We start from the raw sequence: 22,985 nt of genomic DNA on the forward strand, positions 1-22,985 counted from the left end.
TATAGCAATCAGCGAGGGCGACCGGAGGAAAGAGGCAGGAGCCCAGACCTTGAAAGCTTTGGCAAGGCCTGGACTTGGTTTGATTTTAGGCTGTCTCCTCCTAACATTCAACAGGCATTCACTTATTAATGGTACAGTACAAAACCCGCAAGTGGGTTTTTTAACCACACATCTGCGCTCGGAGGCGTAGCGAAAGCCTGGCGCGTGCGCAAAGAGGGCATCTTTGGTTGCGCTTCGGCTACGTCCTACAACTCCCAGCGTGCTCCGCACACGCGTCGGGCGCGTCGCCGACTGCTGACGTAGCTCTGTAGCGCGGGGAATTTCGAGTGGTAGTGGAGCGAGGGAGATCAGTGGGTAGCGGACCCTCACCCTCTTCAGGGGAGGCCATGGACTCCCTAGTCGAGCCCCAGTGGCCTCCGGGCCTGGCAGTCATGAAGGTGAGTGCTTCGGGGTGGTCGGGGGCGTACGACGTCCGCGGGAGGCCAGCCCCGCCTTGAGGAGGACAAAGGACAAGGCGCCAGCGCCGAGCTGGGCCAGGATACCCGGCTCTGCTTTGCCACTTGCCACCGCGTGGATCTGGGCCTCAGTTTCTTCCTCTCCTGGGAAGTACCGGGGACAGGCCTCGGTCCCTTATGGTGAGCCTAGGTTGGCTGTCGTATGGGACGGGGTATTCTGCCGTTCAGTCACAACAACCACAGTGATGTGGAAAGAAACACTGTAAACGGTGGAAACGACAGTGATACCTAATCCTTTCTTAGAGCTTACTGCGTGCCAAGCATTATGTAAACTCTCCCAGTACTTTAGTGAAGAATCTCCCACAGTGACACCGGACACGGTTTGGAGTGGAGCTTGCATCAGAAAACATTTATGTAATCACCTAGCAAAGCGGGCAGTCTCCTTTACATTATCATTCATTTCTTCTAATTACCCTCAAGAAGCCTAGTGCTACTTTGCCCTAATTCCTCCCTAACGTGGCCTAACTCTTGATAGTTGTGCATCCTCTCTTTTAAACAAAGAAATCAGGACTCACGTTTAGCACTAGCCTTTCTTTTTTCTTTCTTTTTTTTTTTTTTGCGGTACGCGGGCCTCTCACTGCCGTGGCCTCTCCCGCTGCAGAGCACAGGCTCCGGACGCGCAGGCTCAGCGGCCATGGCTCACGGGCCCAGCTGCTCCGCGGCATGTGGGATCCTCCCAGACCGGGGCACGAACCCGTGTCACCTGCATCGGCAGGCGGACTCTCAACCACTACTGCGCCACCAGGGAAGCCCTAGCCTTTCATTTTATTGAAGTCTTTCACTCAAATAACATTGAGTTTTGTGGCTACTTTGTTCTTGGCAATGCATTCCTGTTTCCATGGACGGTAGTGGTTGAGTCCTGGATTCCTACTATGTTTGGTCAAGAGCAAACACCATTCTGTACTAGCTAAAAATCAGTTGCTTGGTTTTTCTCCTTGTTCTGTGATTACTTCCGTTTGTGACTGAGCAAAATCACGTTCTCCTTCTGTTGCTCAGTTTTGTAAACTAGGGATTATGGCATCTGCCCCACTGACTCTTAAGGTGACTTTGAGGATTAAGTGAAGGGACTTGGGGGAGGTTAAAGTAAGTGGAAGGCCTTGTTCTACCTGCCATCATCAGTGTCATCTACAGGGCTTGGTGACTGAAGATCTCCCCATGTTGAAGAGCTGACATTGTGGAAGGATCTGGGAAAGCCGTGGTTTTGCAGTTGTGGTGGCTTTGGCTCCAGTGTGCAGTGGAGAAGAGCAGAGATTTGAGTTCCAATGGTTCTGGGTTAAATTTAGTCTCTGCCTTCTATTTAACTCTGTGACCTTGATTCAGTTACTTAACCTCTCTGAGCCTGGGTTGCCTCAACTATAAACTGGAGACAGAATTAGTTTATAAGGTTGGTTAAATGAGTTGATGTGTGTGGATAGGGATCCTGTCTGGCTTATTCACTGTGCCTAACACAATGCCTGGCACATAGTGGGTGCTCAAAAATTATTTGCTGATTGATTGAAGGTATCTAGAAGGTAGTAACCATTAAATTAATATATCTTTATTATTATTATTAATGCTTAACATGTGTTAAGTATTTCTCCCCCTGCTTTTTATTTGTTGTCATGAAGATTATGAATTGGATAAAGGAAGTGAAAGCTTCCCCCTTCCACTTTCTCTAAGTTGAGGAAATCCTAGGGCATCCACTGGACTGAAAATCTGTGCAAGAATGTTATAGCTCATCGGATGCGGTATCACTTCCACAGATCTTGCTCAGCACATCTGTCAGAACCACTCCTCCTCCAGGAGAGGACGGTGATAGAGAAGAAAGCAAACTGACCGGGTGCCAGGGCTTTGGCTTCTGGTCCTGCCTCTGCTCTTGATTGATTTTCAACACAATCCTCTAGCTTTTTGTGTCCGTGGTAGCTTACCATCCAAAGTAATGGAAGATTTGGGCATTTGAATGTTTATTTCCCTGGTTTTACTGTAACAAAAATTTGTTTTTGACAGGTTATAAATGTAGAATGTGTATATAGTAGGAAAAAATTAAAGTTTACAGTAAGATAAAGGAGGAAATGAAAGTTGCCTAGCATCCTACCATCTAGAGAGAACCACTGTTTAACATTTTCTCTTATTGTTCTTTAGTTTTTCTCATGTGTCACCATGCACACACGTACCCACAATGTGTATATGCATTGAAAATTTGGGATCACCTTGGAGTCAACCTCTCGGATTTGATCCAATGCCTTATAAGCTGTATAGGCTTCATCTAAAAAATTGGCATATAGATGCTATAGACCACCTAAGATTGTTAAGGAGATTAAACTACATAGTTCTGTTGTTATATATTATTGTTGTAGGTTTGTTCTCTGATTTTTTTTGTTTGCATTAAAACATGAACATTTTTCCATGCATTAATTATTCTTTGAAAGCATGTTTTCTTTAATGGTAACAATATATCATATGTGAACTATTGGAGACATTAGTCTTTGTTTGTTTGCATTTTTACAATTTAGGTCATACACTCATGGTTCAAAAAGTATGCGAAATAAAAAGTAAAAGTCTTGCTCCATACTTGTCCCTCATCTGTCCAGTTTCCTGACCCCTTTGACCATTATTTGTTACGTTCTTGTGTTCAGATTTGCATTCAGATTTATATTCTTATTCCCTCCTCCCTTTTTAACAAAAGGTCACAGACCATGTGTACTGCCTGTACCTCACTTCCTTTTTTCTTTTTTCTTGGCAGTCTTTCCGTACCGGTACATAAGAGAGCATGCTCTCTCTCTCTCTCCCTTTTTCCTCTTAAATATCTGCTCAGTATTCTTTTGAATGAAATAACATTTTAGGGCTTCCCTGGTGGCGCAGTGGTTAAGAGTCCGCCTGCCAATGCAGGGGACACGGGTTCGAGCCCTGGTCGGGGAAGATCCCACATGCCGCGGAGCAACTAGACCCGTGTGTCATAACTACTGAGCTTGTGCTCTAGAGCCCACATGCCACAGCTACTGAAGACCGCGTGCCACAACTACTGAAACCTGCGTGCCTAGAGCCTGTGCTCCGCAACAAGAGAGGCCACCACAATGAGAAGCCCACACACCGCAACGAAGAGTAGCCCCCTCGGCGCAACTAGAGAAAGCCTGCGTGCGGCAACGAAGACCCAACGCAGCCAAAAATAATAAATAAATAAAATAAATAAATTTATATATAAAAAAAGAAATAACATTTTAAATGATTTAGAAGATTTTAGGTTGCAGGAGAGATCCTTTCCTGTTTGGGTTTCATTCCAGATGGACGCACATCTATCTGACTTTGCAGATTGCCTGCCTCTTCCCCTCCTTCTGCTGTCACTGGCGCCAGCTCTTTCCAGGGCTTCCTCATCTGGCTCCACCCTGTAGTACCGTACAGTACCGAGCAGAAAGCACTGGACTGACGGCCAGTAGACAGGAAGTTTTGTCCTGGCTTGCCACATGTGCTGTGAGCCTGCTCTGGTTACAAGTTTACTCATTTGTGAAGTAAGGGTTTTAACTAGATAATTTCTAGTGTTTCTCTTTAACATTCTCTGATCTGGTTCTTACCCTGTGTGGTGAATGGCTCCTGGTACCTTTCACCCTGCAGTGACAGTGGGCCAGGGAATGGGGTCTGAAGAGGAGGAGGCTTGGAGGAGGAGCTGGAAATACATGGCAAGTAGAAAAACAGAGTAGCCCTTTTGTGAAGGGCTGGCAACATGGAGTGGGAATCTGTACAGTGTCAGCTTTATCTTTCTGTAGTGTTCTCCATAACCTAAGATTTGCATAAGTCATATGGGGGAGGTTTTCTCTCCCCTGCAGTTTATGTGGACTTAGCTTTTGAGTTTGAATATTCGACAAAGAAGTATTATTAAATTATTTTTTTAGGGGATGGAGAAGGAGTTCTGTGGCAGATGTTCCAGTCTTGGTGGCTTTCTGATAGTTGTGTATGTATTTATGCATTTCAGACAATAGATGATTTGCTGCGCTGTGGAATTTGCTTTGAATATTTCAACATTGCAATGATGATTCCTCAGTGTTCACATAACTGTAAGTATGTATTGTTTCTCTGAGTTACAAAAACGTGGTTTTTTATATAATGTAGTATTATTTTAACACCAAAGATAAGCACACATTTATTATTTATTTCTCACCTTTAGCTCCTCTATCTGGAAGTTTTAGCAAGGTCTTTTCCATGACCTCCCTCTTAAATATTGAATGTTTTTTACAAGGCTCCTATATTTTCTACCACCTTCCTCTTGGATACTTTAATGCCTTTTGTAACATTTACAAGAATAAAGATTTTGATCACTATATATTGTTATTTGCCCGGCGCTTTTAGATGTTAAATTTCAGATTTTTCATTTTTAGCAGGATAAGAGATAGGTGGTTCAACCAAGTAGTCCTTGGCGTAGAATTTTAAAGTTTAAAAATTCCACTGGGAGAGTTCTACAACTGAAGAGTATTACAGACAGTTTTATCACTTAGCTTGCTGTGTGATGGTGGGAAGACTCATATGTTGAAATGTGCTTGTACTTCTCTCCATGAGTCTAGAATGTACATATTTTGTATACTGTAGTTTGACGTATTTAGTGCATGGGGTGCACTTGTCAGTGTTCTGGATCTAGCCATCAGTTTATGGATTATCTAGGCTTATGATCGTTCTTATTCTCTATTTTCGAGTTGATTTGCCTTGGAAAGTTAAAAAAAAAAGTTAGGCTTAAAAAATGGTTTTAGTGGATAGTAGTAGCTTTGGTGAAAAAATTTCCACAGGGAAGACATAATAAGAGGATGGTGGTGGTAGCAACATGGGCATTAGAGATAAGCTTAGGCTTGACTCTTAGTTCCCCACTTATTAGGTGGGTGAGATTGCAAATGCTCAACATTTCTTCAGATGTGAAACCCTGGTGAGTAGTTTCTGCCTTAGGAGATGGTTGTGAGAATTAAATGTACAGAGTCCAGTGTCTGGCGCGTTATAGGGCCTTAATAAATCTTAGTTTCCTTCTAGGCTAGATTCATATTAGGAACCAAGATAAGTTTTGGGGATTGTTTCTAAATATGTGTTAAAATCACCTTTATTTAGGTATGATTTATATGTAGTAAAAGGCATCCATTTTAAGTGCACAGTGAAATGTACAAGTGTCAACGAGTTTCAACAAATGTTTATACCAGGTAATGACTACAATTAAGATATTAAACATTTCTGTCACTTGATAGAGTTTTCCCCATTATCAGTCAGTATGGCCCCAGAGAATTATATGTGGGTCTGTTTCTGGATTCTCTTCTATTTCATTGATTTTTATGTCTATCCTTGTGCCAGTACTACACTGTCTTAATTACCATAGCCTTCTAGTAAATCTTCAAGTCAAGTATTGTAACTACTCCAACGTTTTTCTTTATCAAGATTGTTTTGGTTCTTTTAGGATCTTTGCATTTTATATGCATTTCAATATAAATTTTAGAATCAGGTTGTCAATTTCTACCAAAAAAAGCCTGCTGGGATGTTCCTTGGGATTGCACTAAATCTAGAGATCCATCTGAGGATATATGACTTTTTTTTTGAGGTTTATTTATTATTTATTTATTTTTTATTTATTTTTGGTTGTGTCGGGTTTTAGTTGCAGCACGCGGGATCTTTGTTGAGGCATGCGGGATCTTTCGTTGCAGTGTGCAGTCTTCTCTCTAGTTGTGGTGTGCGGGTTTTCTCTCTCTAGTTGTGGCGCACAGGCTTCAGGGCGCATGGGCTCTGTAGTTGTGGGGTGCAGGTTCCAGGACGCATGGGCTCTGTAGTGTGTGGCAATCAGGCTCTAGTTGAGGTGCGCAAGCTCAGTAGTTGTGGCATGTGGGCTTAGTTACCCTGCGGCATGTGGGATCTTAGTTCCCTGACCAGGGATCGAACTTGCGTCCCCTGCCTTGTAAGGCGGATTCTTTACCACTGTACCACCAGAGAAGTCCCTATGACATCTTAACAGTGTTGTCTTCAATGTAAGAATGTTGTCCTAAATTAGAAATAAATCCCAGAAAATAGTCAGGATTATCTTAAAGCAAAAGGACAGCTTTATTGCTTGCAAGGTTTGCAGACAGGGGATATGCAGCCTTTGGCTGTAACCTAAAGTACCTTTGGGTGTAAGGGGTAAAGAGAGTGAGGGATTTTTAAAAACAAAATCTGTAGAAGTCACAGTTGGGAGACTTGCAAAGAGGATTGACTGACCCGTGCAGCCTGACCACAAGTCCTTGAAGCTTGACTATAGTTTTTGATGATTGGCTTGGTCATCAGAGCTTCTAGTTGGGGACGTTTCCAGGTAGGACCCTTAGCAGAATCAGAAGTCATAGTTTTCTGTTCTTGGTTTTTCTGAGAACACAGAGTACGTGACTGAACCCCAGGTCTGTCATGACTGCCTGGCTCTGTTTTATTTTGGGTCCCTGTTAGCCACACTGGGCCCATTTTCTAAGTTCCTTACACAGGGATTCCTCTTATTTGTACTTTTCCTTAGGGGATTTTATTTTTATATGAACGTGGTGTGTTCCTCCATTCTTTAGCTCTTCTTTAATTTCTCTCCACAGTGCCGTTAGTTTTCAGTGCACAGGCCTTGCACATAGAAATAACAGTTTTTTGTATTGACTTTTTATCTTGTGATCTTGCTAAATTCACTTTTTAATTCCAGCATCTTTTTTGTTGATTCCTTGGGAATTTTTATATACACAATCATGTCATCTGTGAATAAAAACAGTTTTACTTCTTCCTTCCTTAATCTGCATGCCTCATATTTCTAGTTGTTAGACAGGCTAAGTACCTCTAGTAGAATGTTAAAAAGAAGTGGTGTAAGTGAATATCCTTTCTTTATTCCCAGTTTTATGAGGAAAGCTTTCAGTCTTTCAGGCATAAGGTTAGCTGTAAGTTTTATCGTATTCTTAATACATTTTCATAAATTTATCAGGTTGAGGCAATTCATCTATACTCTGAATTAGCTGAGAGTTTTTTTTTTAATCATGAATGGTTACTGAATTTTGTCAAGTTTGTTTTTTTTGCATGTATAGAGATGCTCATATGATTTGATTCCTTTATTTTAGAATATGATTAATTGCACTGATTTGTTTTTAAATGTTACAACAACCTTGAATTCCTTTCAAGAAATTTGTCCATTTAATCTAAGCTGTTGAGTTTATCAGCATAGAGTTTGAAAAATGCTACTCCCTAGGGACTTCCCTGGCAGTCCAGTGGTTAAGACTCTTCACTTACACTGCAGGGGGTGCGGGTTTGATCCCTGGTCAGGAAAAGAAGTTCCCACATGCCGCACTGCAACGGCCCAGAAAAAAAACAACAAAACAAAACGGAACAACCGACTCCCTACTGTCCTTCTCTTGTCTGGAGGATATGTAGTGATATTCCCTTTTATACATATGCTAGAAAGGTGTGTTTTCTTTTTTTTTCCTTGATTAATCTAGCTAAAGGTTTATCATTTTATTGCTGTTTTCAAACAACCAACTTTTGGTTCATTGTTTTCTGTATTTTATCTTTTTTCTATTTTATTGATTTACACTTTTAGAATCTTTATTATTTCCTTTCTTTTACTTATATGAGTTTAATTTGCTCTTTTATTTCTAGCTTTCTAAGGTAGAAGATGAGATCGATATTAGACCTTTTCTAATATAAACATTTAAAGCTATAAATTTTCCTTTAAGCCCTGCTTTAGCTACATTCCACAAATTTTGATATGTGAGTTTTCATTTTTGTTTAAAGTATATGCTAATGTCCTTTTTGATTTAATTTTTGATCCATGAGTTATTTAGAAGTCTTTAGTTTAATTTCTAAAAATTTGGGAGTTTTCCTGCTATCTTCCTGTTATTAATGTCTAATTTATGTCCTTTTCAAAAATCAAACAATTATGTCTGATTTCAGTTTTTAAATCAAACTGAGACTTGTTTTATGGCCCACAATATGGTCATTCTTGGTTAATGTTTCACGTATACTTTAAAAGAATGTCTATTCTAGTTGGGCGGAGTGTTCTATGAATGTCAATTAGATCAAGTTGGTTGACAGTGCTTTTTAAATCTTCTGTATCTGTGCTGGTTCTCTGTGTATTATTTTATCAATACTGAGAGAGGAGTGTTGAAATCTCCAAATATAATTGTGGATTTGTCTGATTTTTCTTTTTACTTCTGTAAGTTTGTGCTTTATGTATTTTTGAAGCATTTTTATTAGGCACATACACATTTATGATTATTTTGTCTTCCTGATGAATTGGCTGTTTTGTTATTGTGAAATGGCCCTCTCTTTATCCCTGGTAATGTTCTTTGTTCTAAAGTCTTCTTTTTTCTGATATTAATATAGTCACTCCCACTTCTTTAAGATTAGTGTTTTCATGGTTTGTCTTTTTCCATCCTTTTACTTCTCATCTACCTGTATCTTGATATTTATATTGGACTTTTTTAGACAGTATATATTTTGGGTCTTCCCATTCAGTCTAGTCTGAAAATATCTATTTTTATTTGGAATATTTAGACATACACTGTATAATATAGTAGCTGCTAGCCTCATGTGGCTATTTATATTTCAGTTAAAATTAATTAAAGTTAAATAAAATTAAAACTTTAGATTCCCAGTTCCACTAGCCTCATTTCAAGTGTTGAATAGCACATGTGGCTAGTGGCTACTGTCTTGGATAATGCAGATATAGAACATTTCCATCATTGCAGAAAGTTAATTATTGATAAGGCTGGATCTAGAAATACTACCTTGCTTTCTGTTTTTTATTTACTCATCTATTTTTTCTTCTCTTCTGGCCTTTAAAAAAAAATAATTGAACATTTAAAAAATATTAAATCTTTTCCACAGTTGACTTTAGTGCTATTTCTTTGTTTTATTATTTTAGCGGCTGTTTAAAATAGGCATCTTTAAGTTATTACAGTCTCCCTTTGAATGATATTATACCACTTAACTAGTGTAAAACTGTTAAAACTGTGCACTTCTTCCTTTTTTACATTGAAGTATAGTTGATTTACAATATTATATTAGTTTCAGGTGTACAACATAGTGATTCAATATTTTCATAGATTGTACTACATTTAAAGTTATTATCAAATATTGGCTACCTTCTCTGTGCTGTACAACAGCGGTCCCCAACCTTTTTGGCACCAGGGACTGGTTTTGTGGAAGACAATTTTTCCATGGACGCAGGGGGTGGGGGATGGTTCAGGTGGTAATGCGAGGCAGTTAAGTTACTTGTGGATCAGATTGGTTCTGTCAAGTTTTGTTTCTAAGCTTTGTCATGATGAATCTAGAGTAACCTTTTTTATAGGACTATAGTGGGGGGGAGGGTGAGAAACACATAACATAAAACCTTCTCCATTAACAAGTTGGTAAGTGTATAGTATAGTATTGTTAACTATATGTGCATTGTTGTACAGCATGTCTTTAGAACTTTCTCATCTTGCATGACTAAAATTCTGTACCCATTGCACGGCAGCTACCCTTTTCTCCCCCACCCTGGCCCTGGCAACAACCATTCTATTTTCTGCTTCTGTGAGTTCATTTAGATACCGCATATAAATATAATCATGCAGTATTTGTCCTTCTGTGATTGGCTTATTTCACCTAGCTTAATATTCTCGAGGTTCATCCATGTTGTGGCATATGACAGAGTTTCCTTCTTTTTTAAGGCTGAATAATATTCCATTTTATGTCTAGAGCATATATTTTTTTAATCTGTTCATCCACTGGTGGACACTTGGGTTGCTCCCTCCTTTTGGCTCTTGTGAATAATGCTGCTATGAACACAGGAGTGCAAATATCTCTTTGAAATTCTGTCTTCAGTTCTTTTTGATCAATACCCAGAAGTGGGTTGTTGGATCATATGGTAACTGTATTTTTAATTTTTTGAAATGTCTCCATACTTTTTTCCATAGTGACTGCACCATTTTACATTCCCATCAACAGTGCACAAGGGTTCTGATTTCTCCACGCCATCACCAATGCTTGTTATTTTCTTTTCTTCTTTTTCTTTTTTTTTGATAGTGGCTGTCCTAACAGATGATGTCATTATGGTTTTGATTTGTATTTCCTGGATGGTTAGTGATGGCGACGATCTTTTCATATACCTGTTTGCCATTTGTATGTCTTTGGAGAAATGCCTTTTCAAGTTCTTTGCCCATTTTTAATCAGGTTACATGTTTTTTTGTTATTGAATTACAGGCGTTTGTTGTATGTTTTGATGTTTTTGGATATTAACTCATCAGGTGTATGGTTAGCAAATATTTTCTTATGTTTCATAAGTTTTTCTTTTATTCTATTGATTGCAGAAGCTTTTTAGTTTGATGAAGTCCCATTTGTCTATTTTTGCTTTTATTGCCTGTGCTTTTGGTATCATATCCAGGAAATCATTCCTAAGACTAATGTTATGAGGCTTTTTCCCTTTATTTTCTCCAGGCAGCTTTATAGTTTCAAGTCTTTATTCTTTTGCAGTGGAAATCCAGTTTTCCCAACACCATATGTTGAAGAGACTGTCCTTTCCCCATTGTGTACTCCTGGCACCCTTTTCAAGGACCATTTGACTGCCTATGTGTGGGTTTATTTCTGGGTTCTCTATTCCATTGGTGTACATTCCTGTCTTTATGCTAATACCATATTATTTTGATTACTGTAGATTTGTAATATGTTTTGAAGTCTGGCAATGTGAGACCTCTAGCTTTGCCTTTCACATTATTTTGGCTATTCAAGGCCCTTTGTGGTTCCATATGAATTTTAGAATTGACTTACCTGTTTCTGCAAAAAATACCATTGGTATTTTGATAAGGATTGCATTGAATCTATGGATTGATTTTGTTAGTATGAGCATTTTAACAATGTTAAGTTATCCGGTCAATGAACATGGAAGTGTCTTCTGCAGTTTCTTTCAGCAGTGTTTTATAGTTTTTCAGTGTACTTGTCTTTTGCTGCCTTGGTTAAGTTTATTCCTAATTACGTTATTCTTTGTGATGCTATTGTAAATGTGATTGTTTTCTTAATATCTTTTCTGGATTGCTAGTTTTAGAAGTGAAACTGACTTGTGCATTTTGATTTCGTATCCATCAACTTTGCTGAATTCATTTATTAGTTCTAACAATTTTTCTTGTGGTATCTTTAGAATTTTCTACATATAAGACTATGTCATCTGTGAACTGAGATCATTTTACTTTTTCCTTTCTGATTTGGATGTTCTTTATTTCTTTTTAACGTTTAATTGCTCTAGGTAGGACTTCAAGTACTATGTTGAATAGAAGTGGCAAGAGTGGGCATTGTTGCCATGCTTCTGATCTTAATGGAAATCATTGGGTATGATATTAGCTGTGTGCTTTTCATAATGGCTTTTATTATGTTGAGGTAATTTCCTTCTAATTTTGTTGAGGTTTTTTTTTTTATCATGTAAGGGGGTTGAATTTTGTCAGATGCTTTTTCTGCATCTATTGAGATGATCATATGATTTTTATCCTTATTCTGTTAGTGGTGTAGCACCTTGATTTTTGTATGTCAACCTATCCTTGCATCCCAGGAATGAATCCCACTGGGTCATGGTGATGATGCTTTTAATGTGTGCTTGAATTCAGTTTGCTAATATTTGTTGATGATTTTTCATCAGGGATATTGGTCTGTAGTTTTCTTGTAATGTCTTTGGTATCAGAATAATGCTTGCCTCATAAAATAAATTTGGAAGTGTTTCTTTCTCAATTTTTATGAAATGTTTGAGAAAGATTGGTGTTCATTCTTTTAATGTTTGGTAGAATTCTGCAGTGAAGCCATCTGGTTGTGGGCTTTTCTTTGTTGGGAGATTTTTGATTACTGGTTCAGTCTATGCACTAGTTTCAAGTCAGTTTGTGTTTTCTATTTCTTTATGAATCAGTCTTGGTACGTACAACTTGTTGGTATATATTGTTCACACTAGTCTCTTAACTCTTTTTATTTCTGTGGCATCAGTTTTAATGTCTCCTCTTTCATTTCTGATTTTATTTACTTGAGTCTTCTCTCTTTTTTTCTTAGTCTGGTTAAGGGTTTGTCAGTTTTGTCAGTCTTTTCAGGAACCAACTCTTAATTCCATTGATTTTTTTTTTCCTATTCTCTTTTGTTTATTTCTGCTCTAATCTTTACTGTTTCCTTTCTTTCAGTAACTTTGGGCTTAGTTTGTTCTTTTTCTAGTTCCTTGATATGTACAGTTAGGTTTTTATTTGAGATTTTTTTTTCTTGCTCTTAATGTAGTCATTTACTTCTGTAAACCTCCCTCTCAGTGGTGCTTTTGCTGCATCCCTTAAGTTTTGGTGTGTTGTGTTTTCATTTTTTTAAAACATTTTCTGATTTCCCTTTTCATTTCTTCTTTGACCCATTGCCCGTTCAGGAGTGTGTTAATTTCCACATATTTGTGAATTTTCCATTTTTTTTCTTCTGCTATTGATTTCTAGTTTCATTTTGTTATGGTCAGAAAAGATACTTGATGTGATTATTTTGTGACTCAACATGTAATCTCTCCTGGACAATGGTCTGTGTGCACTTGAAAAGAATGTGTGCTCTGCTGATGTTCTGTATATGTCTGTTAGATGCCTTTGGTTTATGGTATTGTTTAAATCCTCTGTTTCCTTATTCATCTTCTGTCCTATCCATCATTGAAAGTTGAGGCATTGAAACCTTCTACTATTATTGTTTTGCTATCTGTTTCTCTAGTTCTGTTGGTGTTTGCTTTGTGTGTTTGGGTGCTCTTTTATGGTGTCCTGTAAGTCCCTTAGGTGTCTTCCTTTTTCCTTTTTGTGCCTATGAATGAATAATTTCAAATGACTTGTCTTTAAGTGCATTGATTCTTTCTTCTGCTTGATCAAGTCCACTGCTGAGCTCTTCTGGTAAATTTTTCATTTCAGTTACAAGTATCCCCTGCTTTTCAAAAGTTTGCTTTATAACACTTCCCTTTTATGAAAGACCTACATTAGGACCAATTTCCACTAACCAAAAGAAATCTGAAGAGGATTTTCACTTTTACAAAAAAAAGGCAAAAGGTGAAAATAGCCTTCAGTATTTTTTTTGAAGTGAACTGTAATAGAAGTGATGTGCACCCTGAACAGCGAGAGTGGCACCCCTGGCAACTATACTCAGCATCGCAGCATCAAGCCGCCATAGCTTTGAACTGTGTCTGTGAGTATCTGTGTTTCATTTTGCTTTATTTTGTGCATCTTCACTTTTTCACTTTATGCCATTTTGGCTTATGAAAGTTTTCACAGGAACAGTCAACTTTCAGATGGTGGGGGAAACCTGTATTATATTCTTCATCTCCAGAATTTCTGTTTTGTTCTCTTTTGTATTTTATGTCTGTGTTGATACTTTCGTTTTGTTCATGCATCATTTTCCTTAGTTCATTGAGCATCTTTATGATGGTTATTTAAAATTTTTTGTCAGGTAATTCATACACATCTGTTTTTTTAGGATTAGTTTCTGGAGATTGGCCATCTTTTCCTGTTTCTTTGTATGCCTTGTTACTCTGTTGGGCTCCATGCATTTGAAAAAAACAGTCACCTTGTACAGGATTTACAGACAAGCTTCATATAGGGAAAGCCAGATGTTCCTGCACTAACTCACCAGCCAGCCCAGCTAGAGATTCTGGGGACCTCTTAAACCTTTTCTGTGATGGATCTTCTCTAGACGTATGAGTATAGTTAGAGATGTTTTGCTGGTTTCTTTTTTCATTACTGTGTAATCTTTTGCTGCTTCTTGTATCTGTGGTACTGTAGAGTCTCTGGAATTGCAGCAAACTGCCTAGCTCTTTTTTGTTCCTAGTGGCCCCCGGGCACTAGCGTATGCCAGGTCCCATCAGAACTCCAAGTCAGGCAAGGTAGAAGCAGTCCCTTGGGCAGCCCCTTGGAAAGCTGAAATACTGGTTGCATCCTTCTCTCTTCTCTTTCTCTCCAAATGAGAAGCCACTGAGTTGTATCGGCCTCCATCTGTACTCTGGGTCCTCTGGAGCAGTGTCCCAGCTCTTTTTTGTTCTCATTAGTCTCCAGGCATCTAGAGTATGACAAGTCTCTTCAGTACTGTGAGTTGGGTGAGATAGACACAAGTCCCTTGGGAAGCCCCCTGAAAAGCTGGAACGTTGGATGCACGTTCTTCCCCAAGAGAAGCTGAGAGGTGGGAATTTCTCTTGCTCACTCCCAGGGGAGGGGTAATGGTGAATGAGTGACTACTCGTGCAAACCGTCACCTTTGTTCTCAGCGACGCCAACCTGGTCCCCTTTCTTGTCAGTGATTAGATTCAGGCAAGATGGAAACCAGTCCCTGGGGCAGCCGCAGGAAAAGTCTGAACATTTCATATGTGTTTCAGTCTCCTTTTGCTCCCTCTCCCGGAGTTGGGAGTGTCTTTCTGATTATGTGGTGCTGAGCCAGGGGTAGGAACTCTGGCAAGTGAGGGCTACAAATTTTCTACTGGCTTTGATGTGGCTGGTTTTGTGCTTGCCTTGGGGTATAGGAGCATCTTAACTAGTATCTGGATTTCTCACAAAGGGAATTGGTTTATGTATTGTTGTTGATTTGTGTTTTCATGGGAAAAGTAGGTCTGGCTTCCCGTTCTGCCATCTTGCTGACATCATCCACTCTCTATGGCTAATTTATTCATATACTAAGGTATGATGTTCTGGGGTGTCTACTCAATGCCCATGCATTTAGTGAGGTTCCTCCAACCTGGCTGCTAGAAATTTCATGAACCCTTGGAGCTTTGTTACCTCTCCAGTTATTGTTCTTTCCCTGGACGTTGATCTTTGTTTGGCCTTATGGATTTTCACGCCCGTGTATGTGGAGATTTGCGTTCAGTCATAGAATCGAATGGATTTGTATTCATATTTCTGGAGGTCTTTCTGTATGTAGCATCTTTCTTTCTGGTACTCTGCCCTACAAATTCTAGCTACCTGGATTGCCCTGAACTCTGATCTTTGTTTCTTCAACTAGCAAGACTGATGGGCTGTTGGCTTTCCTTCCTGCACTGTGGTCCAAAGTCTGAAAATTTAGAAAGAGTTGTTTTATATTTTCCCCTGGTATTTTAGTTGTTTACAGAAGGAGGGTAATTCTGGATATTGGTTACTTTCTCATGGACAGAGATGGAAGTCTACTCTATATATTTTAATTATGTCATTTTAGGGAAGAAAGACTTGACTTTTTATGAAATCAGTGAACTCAGCTGAAAAATTAACCTTTACTTCTATTCTTTTTTCTTTTTCATGTTTCTTTGTCACATACAGTTGTCACTGATGTCATTCTTTATCTAAGAGGAATTCAGTGGAGAATACTTCCAATAATGATCATTTATTTTATGAGCACTTATTTTTCATACTCTACTTGTCATGATTCAATAGGCATTTTCTACTAATCATCAGTTGTCACAGGTTCCCTCAAGGCTAAAAGTTGCTCTGGGTCTGTAATTGTTTTAATGACATAAAAGCCCCCAGAGCTTAGTAGAAGCCAGACTTAGCTATCATGTTCTGCTATCATCCTGGATTGACTAGAATTGGTGACCCAGAATCCTAGCCACTTTGCTGTTCTTTTCCTTAAACATTTCAGGATTTGTCATTTTAAATTCCTTTATTCGGTTTTCCTATGTTAGCTTTTTGGGTGTAGGTAATGAATACTGCATTTGCATATCTGCTGCTATTAAGGTTTGAGTGGGGTGCAGTGGCAGAATGCAGGACAGTTAAATTGATCCAAATTCATGCTATTAAAGAGTACATTTTGGGGGAGAGGGCCTGGACTTAACTCCAATCCATAAAACACCATTAAGTGAGAATGTTCTCACTAACAGATTGATCTGCTTAAGTGCCAATTTACTTTGCACTTGCAGTTTTTCTGACTTGATAATGGAAGATGCTCAAAATATTTACTGCTATGTGAAATCATTGGCTTTTAGGCACTGTTAAATTACCACTATTTTAAAGATGGGCCAGCAGTCATTTTTCTTTTTCTTTTGTGGATTTTTGACTCATAAAATTAATTGAGGCTTGTGTTGTAATAAAAAGCAATTTAGGGCTTCCCTGGTAGTGCAGTGGTTAAGAATCCACCTGCCAATACAGGGGACATGGGTTCGAGCCCTGGTCTGGGAAGATCCCACATGCTGTGGAGCAGCTAAGCCCGTGTGCCACAACTACTGAGCCTACATGCCTAGAGCCCGTGCTCCACAACTAGGGAAGCCACCGCAATGAGAAGCCCGTGCACCTCAGTGAAGAGTAGCCCACGCTCCCCGCAACTAGAGAAAGCCCATGCACAGCAGCAAAGACCCAACACAGCCAAGAAAAAGCAATTTAATTTTACTAAAAAAAAAAAAGTGAAATGTGAAATGTTCCGTTTACTGACTTTTTCTAAATTAAGAGGCAATGTAAGATTCTTTTAGGCAAATAGTCAGTGTTATTCTTCTTTATCATTCTTATGAGGCAGCACTGTGAAGCAAGACGGGAGAAAAGAGATAGTTACACATACAGAAGGGACGTATAGTTATGCAGAACTGCCCTTATGGAGATGCTGGAGTGCTGGTTGTTAGTTGGGGGGATGTTATTCTCTTATCAGCTAACTGGTCACTTAACACTGGACTTGGAGGCAGAGGCCAGCTTTCTCAGCTTTGAAAGGATCCTTTGAAAGCACCTCCTATACCTTTCAAACTTGGAACTGGATTTTCTTTTTTTAATTGGACACTTTAGAATTATTTTTGAGATGGTTCATTTTCTCATAAAATCCTTAAGATCACATGCAATATGGATTGGTTTAAGTTTTAGAAACTTGCTTTTTACTGTCAGGATGCTATGCTCTTCTGATATATGAATGCCAGCAGATGGCTGCATCCTGTTTGAGATTAGAAATACCTCCTTCCCCAGGCTTGCTTGTTTCTTTGAAACTACCCTTTATTTCATTGTTTTATTCTTCCCTCCCCCACCCTATACACATGGCTCATAGTTGGGCTTTTGGGTGGAAAAACAGACTTCACAGGTGATTTAAATAAAGCCAGCTAGGAATACATGGTTCAGAGTTCTTCAACTGCTCTACTTTGATTGAAATATCATGGTTGCTCACTAGAGAATAAATTATGCTGGTCTGCAGTTCACCAGTACATATTTGGTAGTAGACTGGTAGGTTGAAATTAAGTCAGGGGCTTGATCCACTTTGGACTAGTGTCTGGTTCTCCATGTTTAGAAAGAAAACACATATAAGATTATGCAGAAGAGAAAGCAGTAGCCTCATTTTACATACTCTGATACAAGTGATCCTATTAATTAAGTACATATTGGTATTACATAGGTATATATAATAAGTACATCTTATAAGCAAATTATAAATATTTTAAATAATTAGTTAGAAATATGTTAAAAGCTCGGGCTCTGGTACGTGCCTTTGCCACCTGTTAATTCCATGATCTTGGGCAAGTTGGTTAAGCTGTATGCTGCATTTTCCTTCTTGTAAAATGGGACTAATAGTACCGACCTCAGGGTTGCTGTATGGATTGAAAGTGTTAATACAGCTAGCGTGCTTAAAACAGAGTGCACAGTAAGTACACAATGTTATGTTAAATCGAATGAAATTGCCAATATTTGTCCTTTTTTGACTTACCAAAAGTTTCATATGGTTCAACCTAGTAAAAAAACATATTAATTAAAAAAATAATTGTTCAATCAGAATCACATATTATGGATGTGATTTACTGATGAAAATCCATTGAATCGGTATGACCGGGGATAGAGCCTGGCAACTAAACTAAAGCCAACAATAATCTCCCCAGGTGACTCAGATGAGCAGCCAGGTTTGGGAATTCTTGACTTACAGTATCACTCAGGAGACTTTATATACTGTGGAGAGAATAACATTGATAGTCAAGAGAATGAGTCTAGAGAGGAATTTTGCCTCAGGATGAATCATATTTCAGGTCTCATCCGCATCTGAGTTAGGTGATATTTAGATGAGAGTTTGGACTTCAGACTTTAGAGTTGATGTTGGGATGAATTATGACTTTTGGGATTGGTGGGATGGGGAGAATGTGTTTTGCATGTGAGAAGGACATGGATTTGGGGGGTAAGTGGTGAAATGCTATGGACTGAAGTGTCCCTCCCCCCCCCTCAGAATTCATAAGCCCTCAGCCCCAGTTTGATGGTATTTGGAGGTGGAGATGCCCTGATAGTGGGATTAGTGCCCTTATAAGAAGAGATGTAGAAAAATAAAAAAAATAGAAGAGCTGTAGAAAGCTTGTTCTTTCTTCTCTGGCCATAACAGGACACAGTGAGTAGGCAGCTGTTTATAAGCCAGGAAGAGAGTCCTCACCACAAACCTATGATACTGGCACCTTGATCTTGAACTTCTAGCTTCCAGAACTGTGAGAAAAGAAATTTCTGTTGTTTAAGCAACCAGTCTGTGGTATTTTTTACGGCAGGCAGAGCTAAGACACCTAATTCCTCCCTCCAGTCCTTTGTATCACTGCTATCATTCATTTTACTTACACATAAGCATATGTATATTTACATAAGCATAAATAATCTAATTTGCTATTATTATTTTGAACAAACTATTGTCTGTTACATCAATTAAGAATAAGAAAAAAAGGTTTTAATTTTACCTGTACTTATTCCTTCTGGAATTGCTCTTCTTTTCTATATGTGGATCCAAGTGTCTGGCTTATATTATTTTTCTTTTCTCTGAAGAACTTCTTTTTTTAATTGCTCTTCTTTTCTATATGTGGATCCAAGTGTCTGGCTTATATTATTTTTCTTTTCTCTGAAGAACTTCTTTTTTTAACATTTCTGCCAATGTCAGTCTACTGGGAGCACATTTCCTTGATTATTGTTTGTCTGAGAAAGTCTTTTATTTCTCTTTCACTTTTGAGGGATCATTTTGCAGAATATAAAATTCTAGGTTGGTGGGTTTTTTTCTCTCCTGCTTGCATGGTATCTGAGAAATCAGATTTAATTCTTATCTTTGCTCATCTGTAAGTAAGGTATTTTTTCCCCTCTGGCTTTTTCCAAGATTTTTTCTTTATTTTTGATTTTCCAAAGTTTGAATGTGATATACCAAGTTGTGGGGTTTTTGGCATTTTTCCTGCTTGGTGTTCTTTTAGCTGCTTGGATCTGTGGTTTGGTGTCTGACAATCTGAGGGAAATTCTCAGTCATTAATGCTTCAAATATTTCTTGCTTTCTTTCTCTTTTTCTTCTGTTTCTGGTATTGTTATTACGTGTATGTTACACCTTTTATAGTTGTCCTGCTACAAAATGTTCTTGAATATTGTTCTGTGGGTTTTTTTTTTTTCCCAGTCTTTTTTCTTTTTTCTTTACAGTTTTGGAAGATTTTATTGAGATATCCTCAAGTGCACTGATTTTTTTCCCCTTAGCTGTGTCCTGTCTACTAATGAGCGCATGAAAGACATTCTTCATTTCTTCTACAGTTTCTCATCTCTAGCATTTCTTTTTTTGACTCTTCCTTAAAATTTTCACCTCTCTGTATACATTACCCATTTCTTCTTGCATGTTGTCTACTTTGTCCAGTAGAGCCCTTAGCATCTTAATCATAGTTGTTTTAAGTTTCTGGTCGATAATTCCAACATTCCTGCCATATCTAACTATGCTAATGATGCCTGCAGTTTCTTCAAACTGTGTTTTTTGCCTTTTAGTATGCCTTATAATTTTTTCCTAATAGTGGGACGTGATGTACTGGGTAAAAGCAAGTGTAGTAAATAGGCCTGTAGTAATGTGTCATGAGATTGGGGGTGTCATGAGATTGGGGGGGGGCTGGGTAGCATTCTGTATTCCTACAATTAGGTCTGTCTGTTAGTGAGCCTGTGGCCTGGACTGTGAACTTCACAAGTGGTTCTCAATTTTTTACCCCCTTAGGTGGGACAGGATGGCTAGAGGTAGCTGGAGTTGGTTATTTCCCATCCCCCAGGTTAGCTGGGCTCTGGTAATAGCCCAACGGAATAGGCTCCAGTAAAACTGTTTCTCTTGAAGTTAGGCCTTGTTAAGAAGAACAGAGTGCTTTCGTGTATTTCAAAATGATTTACTTTTCCTCCTCTCCCTGCAGAAGAACTAGGGAATTGTTTTCTGATAGTCACTGTGAGAACCTGGTAGAACCCTTGGAGCAAAAGCTCACATAACTGTCAGGCCTCCCCTCCCCAATGTCTGGGTCCCCACTGAGTTTTTAACTCTCAGACTTGTCCACACTGAGCCTCCAGCAATTTGTCAATTACGGTTCAGATTTTCCTACGCCAACAGTGGTTCCAGCAAAACCTCTTTCTCTGGTTCCCATGGAAGTTTCTGCTCTGGTAAGTTGTATTTCTTTGTATCCATCCTGTCTGTCTGTTCAGTTTTGGAGGCAGCAGTTTGCCTCATAAGGTCACTTCTCTGATGGATCTAAGAAGAATTATTGATTTTTTAGTTTGTTCAGCTTTTTACGTGTTATTAGTTGGAGTGATGACTTCCAAGCTCCTTACATGCCAAACTGGAAGTCCTCGTTTATTTGTCTCTGCTTCCCCAAAGAACTTCACTTGTTGCCTGATTTTTCTTTTTCATAATGTGTTTCACTGTTCCTGGGTGCTCTTACTGAGGCTGGCATGACTTGTTCACTTCCAGGATGTCTGTACCCGAAATCATACTGTCTCCTTCTCCTTAACTAAACTGAATCCTTTAATGAGGCCCCTTCACTAAGGTGAATTTGTGCCAATAGCAAATGGTACCAGTAAGGTACCATTGTATTAGTCACATTTTGGGAGATCATTTTATGCTGCCTTGGGTGTGAAGAATTAGTTCATGCCAGTTTCCACTTTAATTGTTAAGACTTAATACATTGTCCTTAATACACTGAATTGTACTATAGTTGCCTCACGCTTTTTTAACTCCTTGAGGTCAAGAATCTTCCCTCTTTCGTCAATGCCTGCCACGAAGATATTTGTAAAGTGTGGGATGAAGGATATCATTTACAGAGTTAGGATGTAGAAATCCCTAATTTGATAATCCAGGTATATATTATTTCTTAACACATGTATAGATCTTATTTCAAAATTTATATTTTAGAATGTTAGGCAGTGGAGATATCTGGCATGTTTATACAAATTCATCCTAGGTCTTAAGTGTATGTTTCCTTCATTTTACAGATGGAAGATACAGAGAGTGATACATGTTGCTTATAGAGTTGTGTTATGCTAGGGACTCATAATTATTATTATTTGATATGTTTCCCTTTTCTAAAAATACTATTTAATCGTATTTGCAAATGTGTAGAGATAGAGTAGAGGTACTAGAATTTTGAGATTATAATGATATACCTTAGAGGATGGAAATATTCTAGGGTTTAAGTCAGGTTTTGTTAGAAGTCAGAATCCAATAGTCTTATACAGCTTAAGTAATTTATTATGTTGCATTTGTGTTTTTGCAGACTGTTCTCTTTGTATAAGAAAATTTCTGTCCTATAAAACACAATGTCCAACTTGCTGTGTGGTGAGTTTTTCTTTTCTTTTTTTTCTTTAAACTAAATGGTGCAGATATTTCTGCTTCATGTATACACAAAAGCCCATGGGAAGATGTATAATTATTGAATTAAGCTATATCAAAGAGAGTTTCAGAAAGGACTTATAAAATACATATATGGAGAACTGGGCTTTGTTCAACTTTTCATAAAGATTTCTGATAACCTAAATGTATTTTAGGAAGAAAAAACTAATTTTAAGATCAGGACATAGCACACTTTAAATCTTATGAACTGTGTTTTTATGGCTCCTCACTTTTTATAATTTCTCAACTTGGGTAAAAAATCTGATGGTAGGATCATTTATTTGCAAAGGATTGATGTTTAAGTATTTGTGCAGAAGGCAAAGATTCAGCTTAACGGGCCCCTTACCTCTTCCCCAAACCAGACCTTCAAGGAAAACACCAAGAAATTTGTTAAAGTTTCTGAAGCATTTTATGTAGTGGAAATAGGTGAAAAGGAATGTAAACAGGGAAGGTAAACATAAGTAGGAATAAAGAAAGAAGAAAAAGAGATAGTGAGGTCTGATAGAAAGGACGCTGGGGCTAATTAAAGGGTTTGGCTTCTAGTTTGGTGCCTCTGGTAGGTACATGGTGTCAGGATGCCCCTGAACTTGTCTGGCTCCCAAGTCTAAGCTCTTTCCAGCCTGGGATGGTGCTGTCATCAGGATGGTACCATCACAGAGATGAAGTGTGTGCCATTTGTGCTAGAGAGCTACTGGGTTCATCGTTTTCCTCTTGCATTCTTGAGCACCAATCTTGTTTTTAAAGTCTCTTTGAGCACCTAAGGCTCCCGTGTTATTACTTTAAAAGAGCATCTGTGTTCTGCTTTTCAAGAGACATTTTTGGGGAAGCTGAGTGCTGGCATTTTGAAGAAGGATTCTTGCTCATATTAGGTTTTATCTTAGTACAGAGTACATATGTTTTTACCAGATGCTCTGGAGAGTTTTTAATCAGACTTCCAGTCAGCAGGTAGTGATTCACTGTTTTAAAATTCCGTATTAGTATGAGA

General features: G+C 38.6%; 1 protein-coding gene across 3 annotated transcripts in view; it reads left to right on the forward strand.

Moving 5' to 3' along the window:
* The first annotated feature begins 289 nt into the window (after nt 1-289).
* RAD18 (RAD18 E3 ubiquitin protein ligase) overlaps nt 290-22,985 on the forward strand; it is a 106,413-nt gene continuing 83,717 nt past the window's right edge. For all 3 annotated transcript variants that reach the window (XM_082639789.1, XM_082639790.1, XM_082639791.1), the window contains exons 1-3: nt 290-437; nt 4,462-4,543; nt 21,885-21,946. In XM_082639789.1, coding sequence (XP_082495915.1) covers nt 387-437; nt 4,462-4,543; nt 21,885-21,946 — 195 coding nt within the window. In that variant the 5' untranslated portion in view covers nt 290-386. The remainder of the gene's footprint in view (nt 438-4,461; nt 4,544-21,884; nt 21,947-22,985) is intronic.

Source organism: Mesoplodon mirus, assembly GCF_964341445.2.
Source record: "Mesoplodon mirus genome assembly, chromosome: 12".
Classification (NCBI taxonomy): Eukaryota; Metazoa; Chordata; class Mammalia; order Artiodactyla; family Ziphiidae; genus Mesoplodon; species Mesoplodon mirus.